Raw genomic sequence first — 18,092 nt, forward strand, 5'->3', positions numbered from 1 at the left:
GCCATAGCAACAGTGCCTTAAGTAAGGAGAAAAAGAGGAGCCTTAAAAAAATGGATAAAATCAGATCAAGGATTCCAGAGGGAAATGGAACACATGGGAAATGAAAAACATTTCTCTGCAAAACAAATGGAGAAGCACTGCTCTTGATCAGGTGCAAGTGTGGAAACAGTTGTTTCATGATATTTTGTACACTGCCCATATGGTTCAAAATCGTATCCTTAGACACAGATCGCCTGGCGCTTGCACTGAATTTTTGAAAATGCAAGATTTCTGAATGATAAATTAACCCCCCCAATTTTTTTTTTTTTTTTTAAAAAAAGCTAATTTTGCAGACAGGTTTACATGTAAAGGCTAGGTATTTAGCCACCTTAGCATTGATTAGTTTTGGATGTCTAAGCTCTGTTACACATGGCTTCCCATGGCTTCACTCTACAAAACATATTTACAACGTGAAGAATACATCTACAAGAAATCTACATTTCAAGGGTTTTACAAATCAATCTTGTATCTTTCCCCTGAATTGACTCTCACAGACCCCGTCCCCTTGTCATTTCCTTTGCCCAGCTTAACGGTCCAAAGTCTACTTAAATGCAGCTCAAAAATGTTAAGACTGGGCAACAGATTTACAGTTCCTGTACTCAAAACCATGTGCAATTATTCACATCTTCACACCATGAAGGAATTCTGATTTTTTAGTTTTTCGAGTTCCTTAATTTGTTGTCTCAAAAATAGTATCCTGAAAAAATAAAAACAGATGTTAGAATTTGTGTGTATAACATATGTTTAAGAAAAACTATAAAGCATCTTACAAAATTATAATTAACACGATATAATTCAAACTTGTATTAATAAAGACAAAATAACCATTTGATTTATGATATGCATTAATGTATCAGGATGCCAAAGTTAGAATATTTTTAAATTTTCTAACCATTTCTCAATAATTATTCTAAACATAAAGAATGATTTAAATTTTATTGTTCTATATATACACTGCATCATCACATTAAAAAAGGCAATAGATATTAAATATGAAATAAACCTATGTTGTTTTCTAGGTCTGAGGGGCTAATCTGAAGAGCAATATTTGATGTAGATGTAGATACATACAGAGCCAAAATAACTATGAATGACAATTGTATATTTTAAAATAGCTAGCGAAGTTAACATTTTGGTTTGGTGTGTATGTTTTTGTGTTTTTTTTTTTTTTTATACAAGGAAATTTCACGCAAAAAAAAATTTTACTCACTGCACTCATTTTACATGTAAATATTCCATTTATAAATTATCTTCTAAAGCAGGTCGTCCTCTATACTGAAGAATATTGAATAGTTTTTTTTAAACTATTCTAAGTATTATACATAGTAATAATTAATAAAAGTTTAAAGTATAAAAGTAAAAATAAAATAGCTAGCAGAGAGGATTTTGAACATTCCCTACACAAAGAAAAAGAAATGGCTGTGGTCAACTACCCTACTCTGATCATTATATACTGTATATGTATATTAAAATGTCACACTATGCCCCACGAATATATATACTGAAAAAAGAAAAAAAGGGCTGCAGGCATAGTTCAGGGTTGAGTGGGAACAACCCCTAGTAGCAAAACCCCACCTCGATTTTGTTCTTTAAATGGAACCAAATCAAATTCCTACTGATGTGTTGTATATTTAAAATAAAAGATAAATAAACTCCACAAACCCACCAGTTAACTAGATTCCCATAGACTTCATAAAATCTTTCCTCTTCTGTGAACTCTGGTATTTATTGCCTGTACAACTGGATATTAAGCAAAATCCTACACTGGCATATCTGGCCATGTACACATGTAATTTTCTGCAAGTCAAATAGTCCATCTAGCAAGTCAAAATGAGGTTTTTGTGTATGTTAGAACTACTTCCAGAGCAAACACTAAAGTGAAAGAATCCCAGTTAATAGAAAGTATCTCGATATTTTAGTAACTGAAAAGGATAAAAACTCAATCTTCCAAGTTTACTATAAATTTCAATTTGTTATTTTCAAAATATTTATAGTTTTACAACAAGATTAACTCTTCCCTCTGATCTAGTGACTTATATTGACAGGATGCAAAACCACTGAAAACATGTCCGCAATTTTAAACAAGGCATCTAAAAACGTACTTCTTTCTGAAATTTCCAAGGGATATATAGGTGATGCAAGGATAATATAAATAGTAATAAGGAATTCCAAATGAAACAAATATCCTCAGCAGAATAATGGTAACCTAAAATCAAGTAGGGACATTTATAATTAGCTGCTGTCGACATTTCATTTGTTAAATAATGTAAAGGAGAAAAAAGCCTAATAAAGCATTTATCATGGGTTAAGAGAAATAAAATCAAGATGCCTTATCGTTCATTAGGATTATTATTTTCTTTCTGTGGTTTCAGTTACTTGCAGTCCAAAAGTAATTAAATGAAAAGTTTCAGAAATAATTGTTATTTTTAAATTGTGCCCTGTTCCGAGTGGCATAATGATTTCTCTCACTGTCCATTCCATCCTACCCAGGATGTGAATCATCCCTTTGTCCAGTATAAACATGCTGTACATGCTACCTGCTCGTTAATCATTTAGTTGCTGTCCTAGTCTTCAGAGTGACCTTTGTAGTATTCACAATGCTTGTGTGATCAAGTAATTCTTATTTTATTAAATAATGGCCCCAAAGTACAAGAGCATCAATGCTGGCAGTTCCAATATACCAAAAAGAAGCCATAAAGCGCTTTCTTAAGTGAAAGGGTAAAAATTCTCAACCTAATAGGGAAAGAAAAACAATTGTATGCTGAGGTTGCAAAGATCTGTAGTAGGAGTGAATTTTTTACCTGTGAAACTGTGAAAGAAAAGACATTCATGTTAGTTTTGATGTTGCACCTCAAACTGGAAGCTATGGCCATAGTGTATGATACATGCTTAGTTAGGATGGAAGAGGCATTAAATTACAGGATTTGGTATTAGGCACAATTTCAGGCATTCAGTGGAGATCCTGAAACACACTCCCAGCAGAAAAGGGGATTACTGTACAAAGTTCTAAGAAAAATATTTATCCCAGTGAAAAATTTACCTTTGCTCTCGCAAAGTTGCTTGAATTTCACATACTCGGACTAAAGATCTTAAATTTTTTAATTCAGTACAAATTTCTGACATGTGAACACTCCCCATGTTATGAGCTTCTTCACGCAATCTTGATGCCTTTAAAGAAATGAAGATTACACAAAATATAAAATATTAACATACACATAAAACATCCTTATTTTCAAGAATAACTTTAGACTAAGGTCAGAGACTAATTAATTTCCTTTCAATGCACAAAAATACTGGCAAATATAAGGGGGAAATGATTATTCTTTTAAGAAACATCTCTGATGGAAGTTACTTTCAATTCCTCTTCAGGTTTCTTAAGAGAATAGCATTTCCAACTTCTGGATAGTAAAGCACTAAGTTGGAAGGACTCAATTTGAGTCACTAAGTCAACCAATAAGACTGTCAACTATAAGTTCAGGTAGAATATCAATAGAAGAATCTCACTACTGTTATTTAAGGAGAGGAAAATGGCAGTGATGGAATGTCCTAAGCTCTTTAATCTTTAAGCAAAAATGTTTCTTAACTTCTGTTAGTCTAGTGAGAACCATTCATGAAATTCATAGTTCTAACAGATTCTTAAACCAGAGTGGCCAAGTCGAAAAAGAACATTGGCTTGAGTCACATAACTGACCCTGGAATAACCTATTTGGCCATAGGCATAGGGGTTTCAATGGCAAAATGGGAAAACTCTTATCTACACTCTAGCAAATCCTAAAACAAACAATGAAGAAAATAAATACAAGGCACTTATTAGCATAGTGTTAAACACTGAGTACCTGATTTTGGCAGCTACAAAATTGTATTATTTTGTGAAACCAAAGAGTTATTAGTTCATAAACTACTCTCTAAAGATCAAATATTTTTAAAACTATAGATGATATAATTCCAAGTAAGTTATTATAAATACAGCTCAAACTCAGTGGTTCAGTTTGGATTTACTACAATCAGGATTTTTTTTTTTTTTTTTTGCCAATGTACTAAAATATTTACTGTGAATCATACCTGCTTCTCTGCATGGTCTGCGGGCCATCCTTGAACGTGTTTTATGAGATTTTCATTGAAGTGTGCTGCTAGCGTAGGTGTTAATGAACACGCAGGTCGGGCAGATGAATTCTGTGGTACAACTGCTGTATTTGATGTGTTACTACTAGAAGTATGATTTGGACCAGGTGATGGACTTCTCTGGCTACTGGAAGAAAAATTTATGTTTAAAATGTAGAATGTATAATAATTAAAAGTGGTATCATAGAAACTACCTGTTAAATATAGTCTATTAATTTAAAGATAACCATGTTCTTAAAAATACTCTGGTAATCCAAAGCATATCATGTATTCCTCAATACACTTCGGGGAGAGAAAAAAGAGCCTTTTTAAACACTAATGTCAAAATCAAATTATAGTAACTGTATTTCTCAAATTCAACAGCAGAACCTGTTGACTCTGTATACCATAAACACTACTATAAATAACAAGTGGTCATATTTTAACAGCTGTAGATATAAGTCACATCTGAATACCACACCTCATATATCTAAAGAGAGGTCTTTGTTCAACATCAGAACAAAGTTGAATCAGAGGATAATATAATGTGAAGCAAAATAAGGGCATTTTATCAGATAGCACTGAAATGAATGTAGTGGCAAAAAAAGACACAAAAAGTTACTAAGATTAGTTATCTTCTTTTAAAACTGAATGGTTTGGGCCAGGGTTTGGGGATATGGTGTGAGAACCAAAAATTTAATCACCCAAGTTGATTTCCTACCTGCTTCACCAGACTTGGCTCTGAATGAATTTCAGTTATTTCCAAAAACTAAATCTCCCAAAGGATGAAGAGTTTTCATCACTGAGGATATTTAAAATAACACTGCAGCCTCTAAAGACAATTTAAAAGAAGAATTTCCCAAAAATGTCCTGAGCAATGGCAACATTGCTGGAGTAAGTAGACAGCATCCAAAGGTGATTATTTTGAAGGGAACAACTCTCATTTGGATGTATAAGTTCTGAAATGCTTGTTTAGAAAACAACAATAAAAACAACAGTTGAATTATTTTGCCACCTTGTAGCATGAAATAAAAATAGGAAAAAAAAAAATCAATCAAATGAAACCATTCATTCAACAAGTTTAATTTAAGGCTGTATTGCTAATGAACCAAGGAAAGTGAAAATACAATACAGTGCTATATAATATGAAAAGCAATGTGTATAGGATCAGAGTTGAAGCTATTGGTAAACTCTGATGTACACCACTAGTTCAAGTTTCAGATTTTTGGCTTCATCAATACACTAAAATCACAACTGCTATGAGGAGGTTAAAAGGTGATGCAAAACCAATCAATAAAATATTATAAAAGCATCTGCCCTCTTGGTACAAGTATTCCATATTTTTAGTTCATATACTTAACTAAGCAAAATTTTAAAGAAAAAGAGTCATTATCTTCAAAATAACCCAGACTTCACTTCTAGAGATAATTATTTTATATAAAAAATTTGTCTTCATATTTATTTATTTATTAACTTATTTTGCAATACTGGGGATTGAACCCAAAGTTGCTCTATCAGTGAGCTATTTCCCCAGTCCTTTTCTTATTTTGAGACAGGGTCTCATTAATTGGCCAAGCTTGCCTCAAACTTGTGATCTTTCTGCCTCGGACTCCCAAGTTGCTGGAATTACAGGTATGAGCCCCACTGCACCCATTGTATCTTTGCAAATTTTATAACATAGAAAATTACACTAGGTTCTCCATGGATTCTACCAAAATTGTCATTGTGTTGTATGTGTGTATAGATATAAAAATATTAAAATAATATAGCACCTCATATTAAGGATAATACAGTCTAAATACACACCATCAACTTACCTTGAGCGCTGAAGACTTCGAGGAGAAACAGGTTCATGACCTGGTTGCTTGTCAGCAGTTATAGGCTGCTGTGTGGCTGATTGTGACACTGGTCCTTGCTTAACTACTGGAGTACTAACCTGAAATGTTAAAATCTGTTGAGACAGGCTTCTAGCACATAGGCACAGAAACTAGAGAAGCACAAAAGTTCTATTATCAATGAAATTTTCCTATTATTTCTATTCTCCAGTGAATAAGATAATGGTTATCTTAATTTTTGTTCCATAAGATTAATAACAGTGATATATAATTGCGTAAATTACTGGTTAGTTTCTCAAATCCAATCCACATCCTTCCCTTCAAATCTAGTTAATAATCTAAAACACTATACAATCTGGATTTTTCAGAGAGAGTAATCAGAGGGCTTGCCAAATTCACACAAGAAGACAGTCAAATTTTGAAACGCAGATCTCATATCTTCATGAAATGGCCCAAGGCCATAAAAGTATTACTAACACCAACAGAAGAAACTAGTTCTCCAACTTCTCAGCGGTTTTCATTCTAATACACTGCAATATCCCTCCTGGTTTACTATTATGTCTGCTAACAATAAAATAAAGTCACATATAAATATCGATGCTAAAATTTCAACAACATATTGAGTATACACCACACACACACACTCCCTATATATATATATATATATAAATAATTCAACCTGGGTTCTCCAAGAGATGTTACCTTTTAGAGAGAAACCAAGAAGTCCATAATTGCCAATGGTGATAAATATGCTATTTATATTCAGATGTCATAGATAAAAACAAGGCAGTTTAAAAAGGAAGCCCCAAAAGTCAGTCACAAAGGTAGACAATGCAAAAGGAAAAACAGATAGCTATTCTCCTTACAGAATTTGAAATGCTCAATTTATAAGAGACTATAAATCCAATACTACTACTCATCTCACTTTTAGCCATGACTACACTCTTAAAATATTAAGCTCTAAGGATATTAAACTTTGCTGAAATTCATAATTTTTACCCCTTCAAAATGCAGGCAAATGGTAAGGAACTGTGTAATAAACTAACTATAACCTAGAATTTAAAAGTTCAATTAGACCCTAAAACATACATTAATCAATTGCTGAGAAAGGGAGGGGATGATGGTTACCACCATCTTCAACTACTAGAAAGAATTTCCTCCTACATTTATCAGTTAAAAAAGAAATACTAATTGTATATAGTGAACTATAAAAATATTTTACTGATGGCATGTCTAAAAAGCAAAGAATGAGTGCAACTGCCATTTACTTCATGCCGTGGTGCAAAACTTCATAGTAACATTGTAATGGTTCTATTCAGAGTCCAGAAGGAACAGAAAAGCAGTTTTCTGTGTTCTAAGGCATCATCTTTTAAGATTTTGCTTAGACACACATAGGCATATTGACTGCCAAAATATATTCTGTATTCAGAAAGCCCTAGGTTTCAAATTGTCATAAAACTATCCTTTACCTGAAAATTAAATGATATAAATAGTATGATTCTCATGATGTGAAAATTAAATATAATATACATGGTTAAGAGAAATAAATTCATTTTTAAAATGAAAAAGTCAATGAAAAACACATTTTCTCATCTTTTAGAGTTTGAAACTCTACAAATACTTAGATTCAGATTCACTTAGTATACCTTCTTTATCACACTCTCCGCGCCACAAATCTCAAAGTCAATAGGGAACAGAATTAATGTATAAGCGCCCCTTTCTGCATCTACTATCAGTCACCTGTCATTCATTCCACTACCACCTCCTAGGCCCTTTTCCACAATACAGATTCTAAAACATTATTAATTTGCCCAAAGTAAGTAGTTTTCCTCAAAGGTGACATACCTTTGGCTGTGATGAAACTGGAGGAGTACTAATCAAAGGTTTGATAGGGACTGTGTTAGTTTGAGGTGTGCTTATTCTTGGAGACACGTAAGATCTTGGGGATGAAGCATCAGATGTTAAAGACATTGGAGATTGATTAGATGGCTGGGCTATAAAAGTGTGAAGAAATAACGCCAAATAAGCCAAAACCTTTGTAACATACATGAAGATCTCAGTACCACTCTACATACCCCATACCTTATAGTCCCCAGAGAACATTTTTCTGAACAAGTAAAAAATGTGACATCCTCACTGGATGCCACACTAAGATAGCACCATTAAGCAGTAAGCATACTCAGTGTAAGATCCATTCTCCCTTCTGAGGTTGGACCAGGAAGCTAAACCTGAACCTATTCTCACAGGGTCCCATCTTCACTATCTTTCTTTCTTTTTTTCCAACTCTTCATTCAGACCCAGGCATCATGCAGTCCCCTGCTTCATGAAGCTAGTCAGAGGGTTTCAGGTGTATTGGCATCATTATACTTCCATTCTAGTTTAGGTATTACTGTTCAGTTTATCATTTTCTGACAAAGTAATTCTTTTGTTCCTGTTTGTCTTTCTCCACTTCGATAGCATCAAATTCAAACAAGAATTGAGCATTTCTGCATCCTCTAGTCAAAAATCAGCTAACATCAAACTCAACCAAATTTCAACTTATCAAATATATGTAATGTTTCACAGAGACTGAAGATATATCAAAGTTTACTTTCAGTTTTGGAGTAAAATATCTTATTAGCAATTTAAATTATTCTGAATTAAATATATACTATATTACAGACCTGAAGGAACTACCTTAAAATAAATGTCAAAGCACACTTCATACAACAAGGAAATAAAATAAAATGGTATATGCCAATGTTACAAAAACCAAAAATAAAATAAAATCACTGTTTTGTAGCACTCTCTCTTCAAAAACAGAGTTAAAAAACAAAAACAAAAAAACTTGCCCTTAATTCCAAAACAAAACTAAGAAACAATTTTAGAAATATCTAAGAATATGAATGAATACCTTGAGTAGAGAGCTGAGCAGCTTGAGAAATCAGAGATGTTATGTTGAAAGCAGATGGTCCAGCAGTAAGAAACTTATGAATTATAGACTGCAGTGAAGCTTGTGTCACAGCTGCTGTAAGAACTAAAAACATATCATCTACTAAATTCAAATAAAAATAATGAGGCTTATGTGGCATTGGTAACAACTTGAAAATTCAAAAGAGAATGCAGAAAAAAAAGCAAGTATTTCAAGTTAGAACTTTCAAAATAAAACCTGAATAACATGAATACTGTAACAGGTCTAAAGATTTTAAAATGATCTAAGGCAGAGAAAAAGAAAAAGGGATTTACACTAAAGTAAACCAATGTTTTCTTTTACAATAAAACCCCTCAATGAGCCTTTTTTGAAACACCAAAGAACATTCACTGGAACTTCTGATTGTGTCAGAAGCCTATCCATATATAAGTAGAGTGCTCAGTAAACTACTTGGAATTAACTGAAAAAACAGTTGCTGCTTCATGTGATTGCTTTTTAAAAAAAGCGGACCAATGAAACTACACATCAATATCCACCAACAATCTTTTAACAATGAATATTAAAAAGCTAGTACTTAGGAATACCATGTATTTCTGCTGCTTAAGACATTTTATTATTGACTTACTTTTATGCTATTGTTTCCCCAAACTATTTAAAGTTCTACTATGCCTAAGTAAAGCATTTACCTACAAAATCAAAGAACTACATAAATTATTTCAGACAATAAGACAGAAAACCAATTCCAGCCTGAGATAGCTCTTTTTAGAATTAAACTATTCACTACTCTTAAATATATTATGTAAAAATGTACACAAACACAAACTGATTAATCAGAAGATTATGCAGTGGTCTTAGGGTTTCATGTCTGAATCTGGTTTCCAAATTAAAACCACAATCACTTTTGTTCAGATTTCTTCAAGTTGATTGCCTGAACCACTTTCGTACCATACTGAAAGGAAAACCTAGAATTAAACAATGTACTTAACCAGAGGGGCGGGGAGGGGGCGAAATTTTATTCAGTAACTCCCTCCATTGTGAGAATCTTTTACAAGCATTTTAAGTAACAACCTGTATTCCTAATCGTCTAGTAATTAGCATATTTAAGTATTTCAAAATAAGTGTTCACATACAGGTTTTTACAAAATCCTAGAAATGCTGAGTTTTTAAACCAATTTTTAACAAATATTATTTATTTCGTTTCTATACTAAGCATATAGAAGAGCTCATCTCTAGTAACAGATACCCCACCCCAGCAAAGATTTAAAAAATATACAGAAGTGAGTTAGGTATCGCTCAATGGTAGAAGGTTTGCCTAGCATGCTTGAGGTCCTGGGTTTGATTTCCAACATCACAAAAAGAATAAAGGAAAAAGAAAAAATATCTATAGAGAAGAATTACTAACTCAATTTTACTACCAATGGTTTTAAACTATGGAAGACAATAAATTTTAAACTCTAAAAAAGAAGTTTAAACATGAATTTCAAAAGAAACAAAAGACCATTCCTTAGTTGGGAATTTAATTGATAATATAATTTTGCACAATGCAAATACATTTTTTAAAAACTGTTACTATAAAAATGTACCTTCATTGATTTTGGATATGTCCACATTAGAATTATTAAGCTGCAGCGTGGCTTGCAAAGCAGGAAGTAACTGTCTAAGCAGATTTGGGTCCTGAAGTAATGGAGGTATTGGTGACTGTGGAACAGGAGAAACAGGGACTGCCGAAGCAGATGTTGGAGGTGCTGATGTGGGATTCAGTCCAGAGGCAGAAGATGTGGAAGGAGTTGTGCAAGAATGTGATACCAATTTGTCTCCTGATGTAGACTCTAAATAAAAAAAAGATAATAAAATTGAAAAAAAGTACCTGAATGTTGGAACCTGAACAAAATTCATGGAAAGCACCTCCCATTTAGTCCTCACAAGAGTACTCAGTAAATATCTGCCCGACTACAATAATGAGATGGGAAGTTTAGAAAGCTAATAAGCCATATTCATATCTGATGTGAAAAAGTACACACTGTGTCTACAAGTTAATGCTGCTTCAAAGTTGTATATTAACTACATAAACAGCTTCCATTAGAAAAAGGAACAATACAATACAACACATCTTGATTTACTTGTCCTATAAAATAAAGTTAAAAAAAAAAAGTTTATGGTCATAGCAATAACCTAAGACAAGGCCTTGATACATTATAAGGAAGGACACCATGGTTTTCCCTGTGTTTCCCGTATTTTAGCTTAAAACTAGAAATAAACCACATGTTCACCACAAGAAAATAAGCAATTCTGGTATTTACATGCCATGAGATTGTATTAATATAGTGACTTCAAAGCAGGGTAAGAGTATAACAAACACGAATCCTAAGATAACAACATTCAAAATGAACTTACGACATTGATCAAAAGACTAAATATGGGCTTTTGTGAAAGCACCTTTAATTTCCCATGCATATTCACTTAAAGATTTAAGATATTTTGTATGTCATATGACTGAATTAAAAACTTCTGTTGTGAAGTCATGTATATACTTCAGGATGACTGCATTTCAGTTTTGTACTGTTATCTAATAATTGTAAATCCTCATCTTTAATACTAGAAGTAAGTATTCACCAACCTTCATAGTCCCAGAGAGGCTGGGAATTACTAGCAAGCTTACTGAATAGACAAGACTCCTCATTAGTCTATGCACACTACTATAATTGTCAAAGAAGCAGGGGCAGCAAGTCTGAAGTAAGAATCTCATAAGTCCATTTCAAGGATATGTTGATTAAAATTGCAACCAACTCAGAAGGCCTAAGATATTTTTATTTTTATAATGCAAAATACTTCAAGTTTGACACACTGTCATTTCCCACTTTGCTAGTCTGGATTAATAGACAAATATGAAGAAATTTGATTAAAATGACTGAATTTTTTTCCCTTCAGAAAATCTGCTGTCCATCATTATATTTAAGGGGAACTATAGTTTATATAAGCAGATTTCTCCACATCATATTTCTTAAAGGTTTTTTTCCCCTACATACAGCTTATGGACATCTTGATTAATATTCCAAAAGAAATTCTATATTTTTATTTACTGCACAATTAACTTCACGTTTTGATCTGTGATCTCCTGCTTTTAATGACAAGTAGAAGCGAGTTGGAGAAGAAGTTATGAGGTATTTTCAATTCTGTTTTGCTGCCATCAAATTTATTCACAGACTTGGAAGTCTTAATAGAAGACATTAAAAGTTCTTCAATGTTGCCCTAAATTTAAGTCACTCAAAGAAAACACTGCAAAATAGAATACTAATACATATCACTGTAAAGGAAGTGACAAAAACTAAACTTCTGAATTTCTAATTTTAATAGGTTTATTTCCCTTTTTAGATTTTTGCAGTTTTGTGATAGCTGGGTAGCGTTAAAAACCAGTTAATTCTATTTGGACCCACGGGCAAGTGACATCTTTAAAGGTCAGAATTTCTCTATTACAAAGTCTGATTTTTAGTATTAGGTCCCAATAGACCGCTTAACAGAACATCATCACTTCTAAAGCTTAAAATAATACAGATATACTGGGGCTCCAACTTAGGAATAATAAACCTGGGAAGACCTACACATATGTACACATGATTTTGGCACCCACTTCCAGTAACAAAAAATAGACACAAGAACCTCGAAGATTCCTTATAACTTTAAAAACAAAGGAAATATAACCAAAACAAGATTTGAAAATAAGAGTACAACACAAACTAAGCAGAGTAAGAATAAGACCAAAGACGGAATAGTTCAAATTGTTTTCAGAAAGGCCTTCAACATCCCATCTTTATACTGCTTTTATTAGCCCTTCCCCCAAGACACAAATGCCTTTCCAAACCATGTTATAGCTTATTCAGACATTTGAATATGTACCTCAATCTACCTGTGTTAACTGGAAACTAATAACTGAGTTTAATAATTAATAAAGTGCTATTCTGAATAGTCTCCATTTTACCATTAAAATACTAATAAACGTAGAAGTTTTATTTTATATTTAAGGGTATATTCTCTTATACCTTCATCTTTATTCATAGTGCTCTAAAACATCTACCATAATACCAACCATCTTATACAATAATGTTCTACTCTATCAAAAAGAGCTCTATCAGGAGAGGAATTTTGTTCTGTGTATCTCACAGCTTTAGAGTAAAATGGGACTTGGCCTGAAAACAGCATCAACATATATTTGTGGAAAAGATCTCCAACTGCAATACAAGAAAACATGCACATTCTCTTCGCTTCTAGGTCAATCTTTTGAATTGGCCTCAAAATTGATCAAGCTGGGTCTCCAAGAATAAAGGAATTATTGTTTATTCGATGCTATCTTCACTTTATTAGGCTTATTTTAAATACTCATAAAATACTCAGCTCCTTTTTTTCATTAACGAAGGAAACGTAGTAAGAATTCCTTAATTACTTATGTTATTCACACAAATCTAATTTTAATTAACTGAAATCTTTTAAGATAGAATCTAATTTGTTAGGATGTAAGGCTAATATACTCAATACAGTGTCTAAAAAGAATAAATGTAGTACCTTGTAATAAAGTTATCTCAACTGGCTCTTTTGTACTTAAAGAGTATCAGCCTCGGGGCTGAGGTTGTGGCCCAGTGGCTGGAGCGCTTGCCTGGCACTGTGAGGCACTGGGTTCAATCCTCAACACCACATAAAATAAAGATATTGTGTCTGTCTACAACTAAAAAATATTTTTTTTAAAATCAGTCTCTACTCTCATTTTTTCAATGTGAACTTCCCTAAGCATTTAAGAAATTGTGGCTACCTTAAAGATTCTTTGTCAAAGGAATGGCATATAGTTTAAGCTCCCGTACTTTGACGGTTTGTCTATGGTCTTTTTAAGAATATCTAGATCTCTACCTTAAGCTATTTTAAACTTCAGTTACTTTCCTGACACTTCTATAACCCACAGAACTTGAATCAATTCTTTAATTGAATCATAAATAAGTAGGATACCCTTTTGTTTTTAAACTGTCTGCCAAAAGAGATAAAGCAACTTTCCTTCTCCTTATTCTTATAATTATGAATTGATTTGTATTTCCATTTTTCCCCCAAAGGGGGAGTAACTTAACCAAAATTAAGAGAGAAATGTTTTATCATGCAACTCTTCTAACCCGTCCTTCCAAGTCACCTAGAGAACATATACTGAAGTAAAATTTTCTGGAATGGCAAACAACTCTTTTTTTGATATACACTTAGGATTTTAAAAGATACTGATAATAACATTTCTAATCAATTTCCTATGATGTTTGATGGCTGCTGTAACACTAGACAGGACATATGAACACATACAGCTCAAACTACAAATAATACAGATATACTTGGGCTCCAACTCAGGAATAATGAACCTGGGAAGACCTACACATATGAACAACTTGTAAATGCTCTACAGTCTGTGAATAAATTTGATGGCAGCATCTGATGGCTCTACTACATCAAAGGCAATCTTTTGCCATTTTGTAATGGTGGTATAGTCAACATGGAGTAGTTTATATAACAGTACACAAGTATAAGAAAAAAAAACAACATGGTTCTAAGATGGCAATACCTGCTAAAAATATTACTGTGACTTTCATTTTATTTTACTTTCAATTATAAACTGCAAATATTTTAATCACATATCCTTCTAAAACTTCTATGCAGTACATGAATGTTGCTGTTTTGTAGAAGTTTTTTTACAACTTGCTTTTTATTCAACTAAGAGAATTTTCACCCTACTAGTACAAAAGTATGTTTTTCCATTTTTAACAGACTTTGTTAAACTGACCTCAACACTAGCACTACTGACTTACACACTCACCAACCACATTACTCCAATCGTTGTCAACCATTGTCAACCAATCTAAAAATTTAAAAATGACCTCACATCTTAAACTTAATGCTCAGTATGTATTTGCATTTTTAGTCTGATAAAACAGACATAACATTTACCATTTTAATCATTTAAGTGTATGATGCAGCAGCATTACATTCACATCTCTGTGCAACTGTCCCAACCTCTAAATCTCTAAAATTTTTCAACTTGCAAACTACTCAAACAACAACTCATCAAACACTCCCACCAACCCCTGGAAACCACAATTCTATTTATGAACTTGCCCATTCCAGGCACCACATATATGTGAAATCATCCAATAAATGAAGTCTCTTACATGTCTTACTTCATTTAATATAATGTTCTCATGGTTCATCCTCATTCTACAGCATGTTAGAATTTTCATTCCTTTCAAAGATTGAAAATACTGCACAGTATGGAAATATGCATCACATATTAATTAGTCTTTAATCTGTTAATGAATACCTATTATTTTTTCAAGTTTGTGTACAATGAATAACTGCTAGGAACAACAGAAAAAATTTGAGTCCTTGGCTTTCAATATACAGGAGAATTGCTGGACATTGCAGATAAATCTATGTTTAACTTTTTAAGGAACTAACTAATCCACAGTAGCTATATCATTTTACAATCCTACCAGCAAAGTGTCAGGATTTCAATTTCTTCACATCCTCAAAAACATGTTATTTCTTTTCTTCTTCTTTTTAAAGTCACAAGTCATCCTAATGAGTGTGAAATGTGTGGTTTAGATTTGTATTTCCCTAGTGAATAATGAACTGATGTTGAGCATCTTTACATGTGCTTACTAGCTCATCAAAAATCTCTTCTCTGAAGAAATGTATTCCAGCCCCTTGTCCATTTTTGAACTGAATTGTTTTGTTATTGCTAAATTAGATATTCTCAATATCAATTCCTTACCACATATGGAATTTATAAATATTCTAATTCTGTAGGTCTCTTGGTAGTTTCCTTTGATGCATAAAAGATTTTAACACTAATGAAGTCCAATATCTATTTTTTCTTTCATTGCCTGAGCTTTTGGTGTCACTGACAACTCCAACATTAAAGATTTCCCTGTTTTTCTTTTAAAAGTCATAATTTTAGCTACTGAAATGTGATCTTTCATTCATTTTTTAAAATTAATTTTGTATATGGTTCTAAAGTAAGGTTGTCCACTTAAAGTTCCTCTTTTCTAATAGCTGGTTAATGTTCTTTTGCAAGGTTTATCTATTCAACCATTTTTTTCACATTGCTTTGCATGGATTCTTAATGTATCTATCTCATCTGCTATGTATGTTGTAAATATTTTCTCCTAACATTTTTCAATCGATTATAATATTTGTCACAGAAATTTTTAAAAATCTCCTATGGTCAATTTATCGACTTTTTATTTTTGGTACCGGGGACTGCACTCGTGGGTACTTTACCATATCCCCAGCCCTTTGTGTTTATTTTGAGACAGGGTCTTGCCAAGTTGCTTAGGAACTCATTAAGTTGCTGAGGCTTGTCTTGAACTTGGAATTCTCCTGTCTCAGCTTCCAAGTTGCTGCAATTACTAAAAACATGCACCGTCACACCCAGCTAAATTTATCAACTTCTGAAAAGGTAAAAATGCACTCTGGGTCTTAGTTTAAAAGGTCACCCTTATTCCTAAGTTATTAACAATATTTCCTAATATTCTTTTTGTCACAGTTGATTCTCCTGCTCCACTGTTCAAAAATGCCATTTTTATTGACTAAAATTACACTTATTTATTAAGACAAAATTCCTCCATTTATGTATTGTTATTCAACAAACATTTGAGTAACTATGGCCAACTTAATTTTTCACCAATATTTAGTTACTCTAATAACTTTTAAAAACAAAGCAATTGACAGCTGAAGCTGGTCCACCTGAGAAGTAAATAACCTTTTATGTCAGCTCTAAGACTACTGCTGCCTTAATGCATTACTGAAGTCTTAGGGTTTATTCACATTTTAGTTAGTCTACAGATACCATAAAAACACAAAGGGGAATTTTATTCCAAATGAATGACACCTTATCTGAATACATGACTAATTTCTCTTCCCTCTCCCACTGAGAAACAAGCATGTTAACGATCTGATTATTCAGATATGCTAATTCTGAAAGCTTGACTGAGGACAGAGACTGCTTTTGTGACTACTTTCTTTACAAACTTATCTCTTAATAAATTATAATTCTAAATTACTAAACTTTTCTGACATTGGCATTTGGCCATAGTGAAGAAAAAGAACCCACATCCCCTTTTTGCCATTTCACTAATCTAGAAGGTTCCATGGAGTTAAAGCCCGTTTAGAGAAGGGTTACTGAGGTACCAACTTATAAAAATCAGTTTCATATTTTTAAGTATAGTTAACAGTGACTTTGCTGTATGATCATCCAATAAAATGTCTCACCAAGAACTGCTCAAATGTCATCTAGATAGATACAGACATAAATGGGGGCACCTGTCCTTTTGTTTCGCCTTAAGACCAGGATTGTTTTCTAAGTGTTTCACAGCTTCTACCCCTCAAGCAAGCACAAACTTTGAGCTTATCTTGGGTTCATTCGCCAAATGACAGAATGATATTAAACAGAACTAAATCTATTGCTAGGATTCTTTAATTAGATACACAATGCACACTTACTCCAAATACATTTTTTTTAACCTATACCAATACAGGTGTTCCTCCAACCCCACAATACTTTCATTAACAGTTTTATAGGTGTTTATCCATCTGCAACAAGTATTTACACAGTAGTGCTTATTAGTTGTCAAGAAGCAAATAAGAAAAGATCAGGCTCTTGTATTATATTTAATACAGCAAACTACAAGTAACATCCTTAGATACTAATACTTAGTCATATTATTATCACTTACCAACAACAACCTTATTTGAACCATCAACTGCAGAGGAAATTATTCAATTGTGTGATTTTTGGGGGGGGGGGGTTCCTACAGTGCTGGAGATTGAACCCATAGTTTCACTCATGTTAGGCAACTGTTCCACCACTGAGCTAAACCCCCAATCCTAAATTATGTTTAAGGAAAATCATGATGTTGACAAAGAGTCAACAGGAAGTTTAATTTAAATAACATGGATTCTCAATTAAGAAACAAATACATTTAAAATTAACAGACACTTCACAAATGTAAACTAACTGAAGGATAATCTAAAAAGATCAAAACTATCATAATAAATTTAAGAAAGTTAACATTGTCTTCAACTAATATGCAGGGAAAAACACTGGGTAACTTCAAAGGTAAGTGTGTTTCTTCCTATAAACTTAAAATTACTAGAAATTTTGATCACGTTAGCTTATCAGGGATGGT

General features: G+C 32.8%; 1 protein-coding gene across 11 annotated transcripts in view; it reads right to left on the reverse strand.

Moving 5' to 3' along the window:
• Positions 1–250: 250 nt before the first annotated feature.
• The window catches only part of Wac (WW domain containing adaptor with coiled-coil), a 69,172-nt gene continuing 51,330 nt past the window's right edge, over positions 251–18,092 (reverse strand). For 9 of the 11 annotated variants that reach the window (XM_047520041.1, XM_047520044.1, XM_047520042.1 and 6 more), the window contains 7 exons: positions 10,470–10,715; positions 8,869–8,991; positions 7,821–7,969; positions 5,958–6,076; positions 4,102–4,288; positions 3,080–3,207; positions 251–736 (listed from right to left, as the gene is read on the reverse strand). In XM_047520041.1, coding sequence (XP_047375997.1) covers positions 667–736; positions 3,080–3,207; positions 4,102–4,288; positions 5,958–6,076; positions 7,821–7,969; positions 8,869–8,991; positions 10,470–10,715 — 1,022 coding nt within the window. In that variant the 3' untranslated portion in view covers positions 251–666. Of the gene's footprint in view, positions 737–3,079; positions 3,208–4,101; positions 4,289–4,861; positions 5,108–5,957; positions 6,077–7,820; positions 7,970–8,868; positions 8,992–10,469; positions 10,716–18,092 lie in introns of those variants that run through there. The other 2 variants (XM_047520039.1, XR_007104263.1) reach the window with 2 other exon arrangements.

Source organism: Sciurus carolinensis, chromosome 12 (assembly GCF_902686445.1).
Source record: "Sciurus carolinensis chromosome 12, mSciCar1.2, whole genome shotgun sequence".
In the NCBI taxonomy this organism is placed as follows: Eukaryota; Metazoa; Chordata; class Mammalia; order Rodentia; family Sciuridae; genus Sciurus; species Sciurus carolinensis.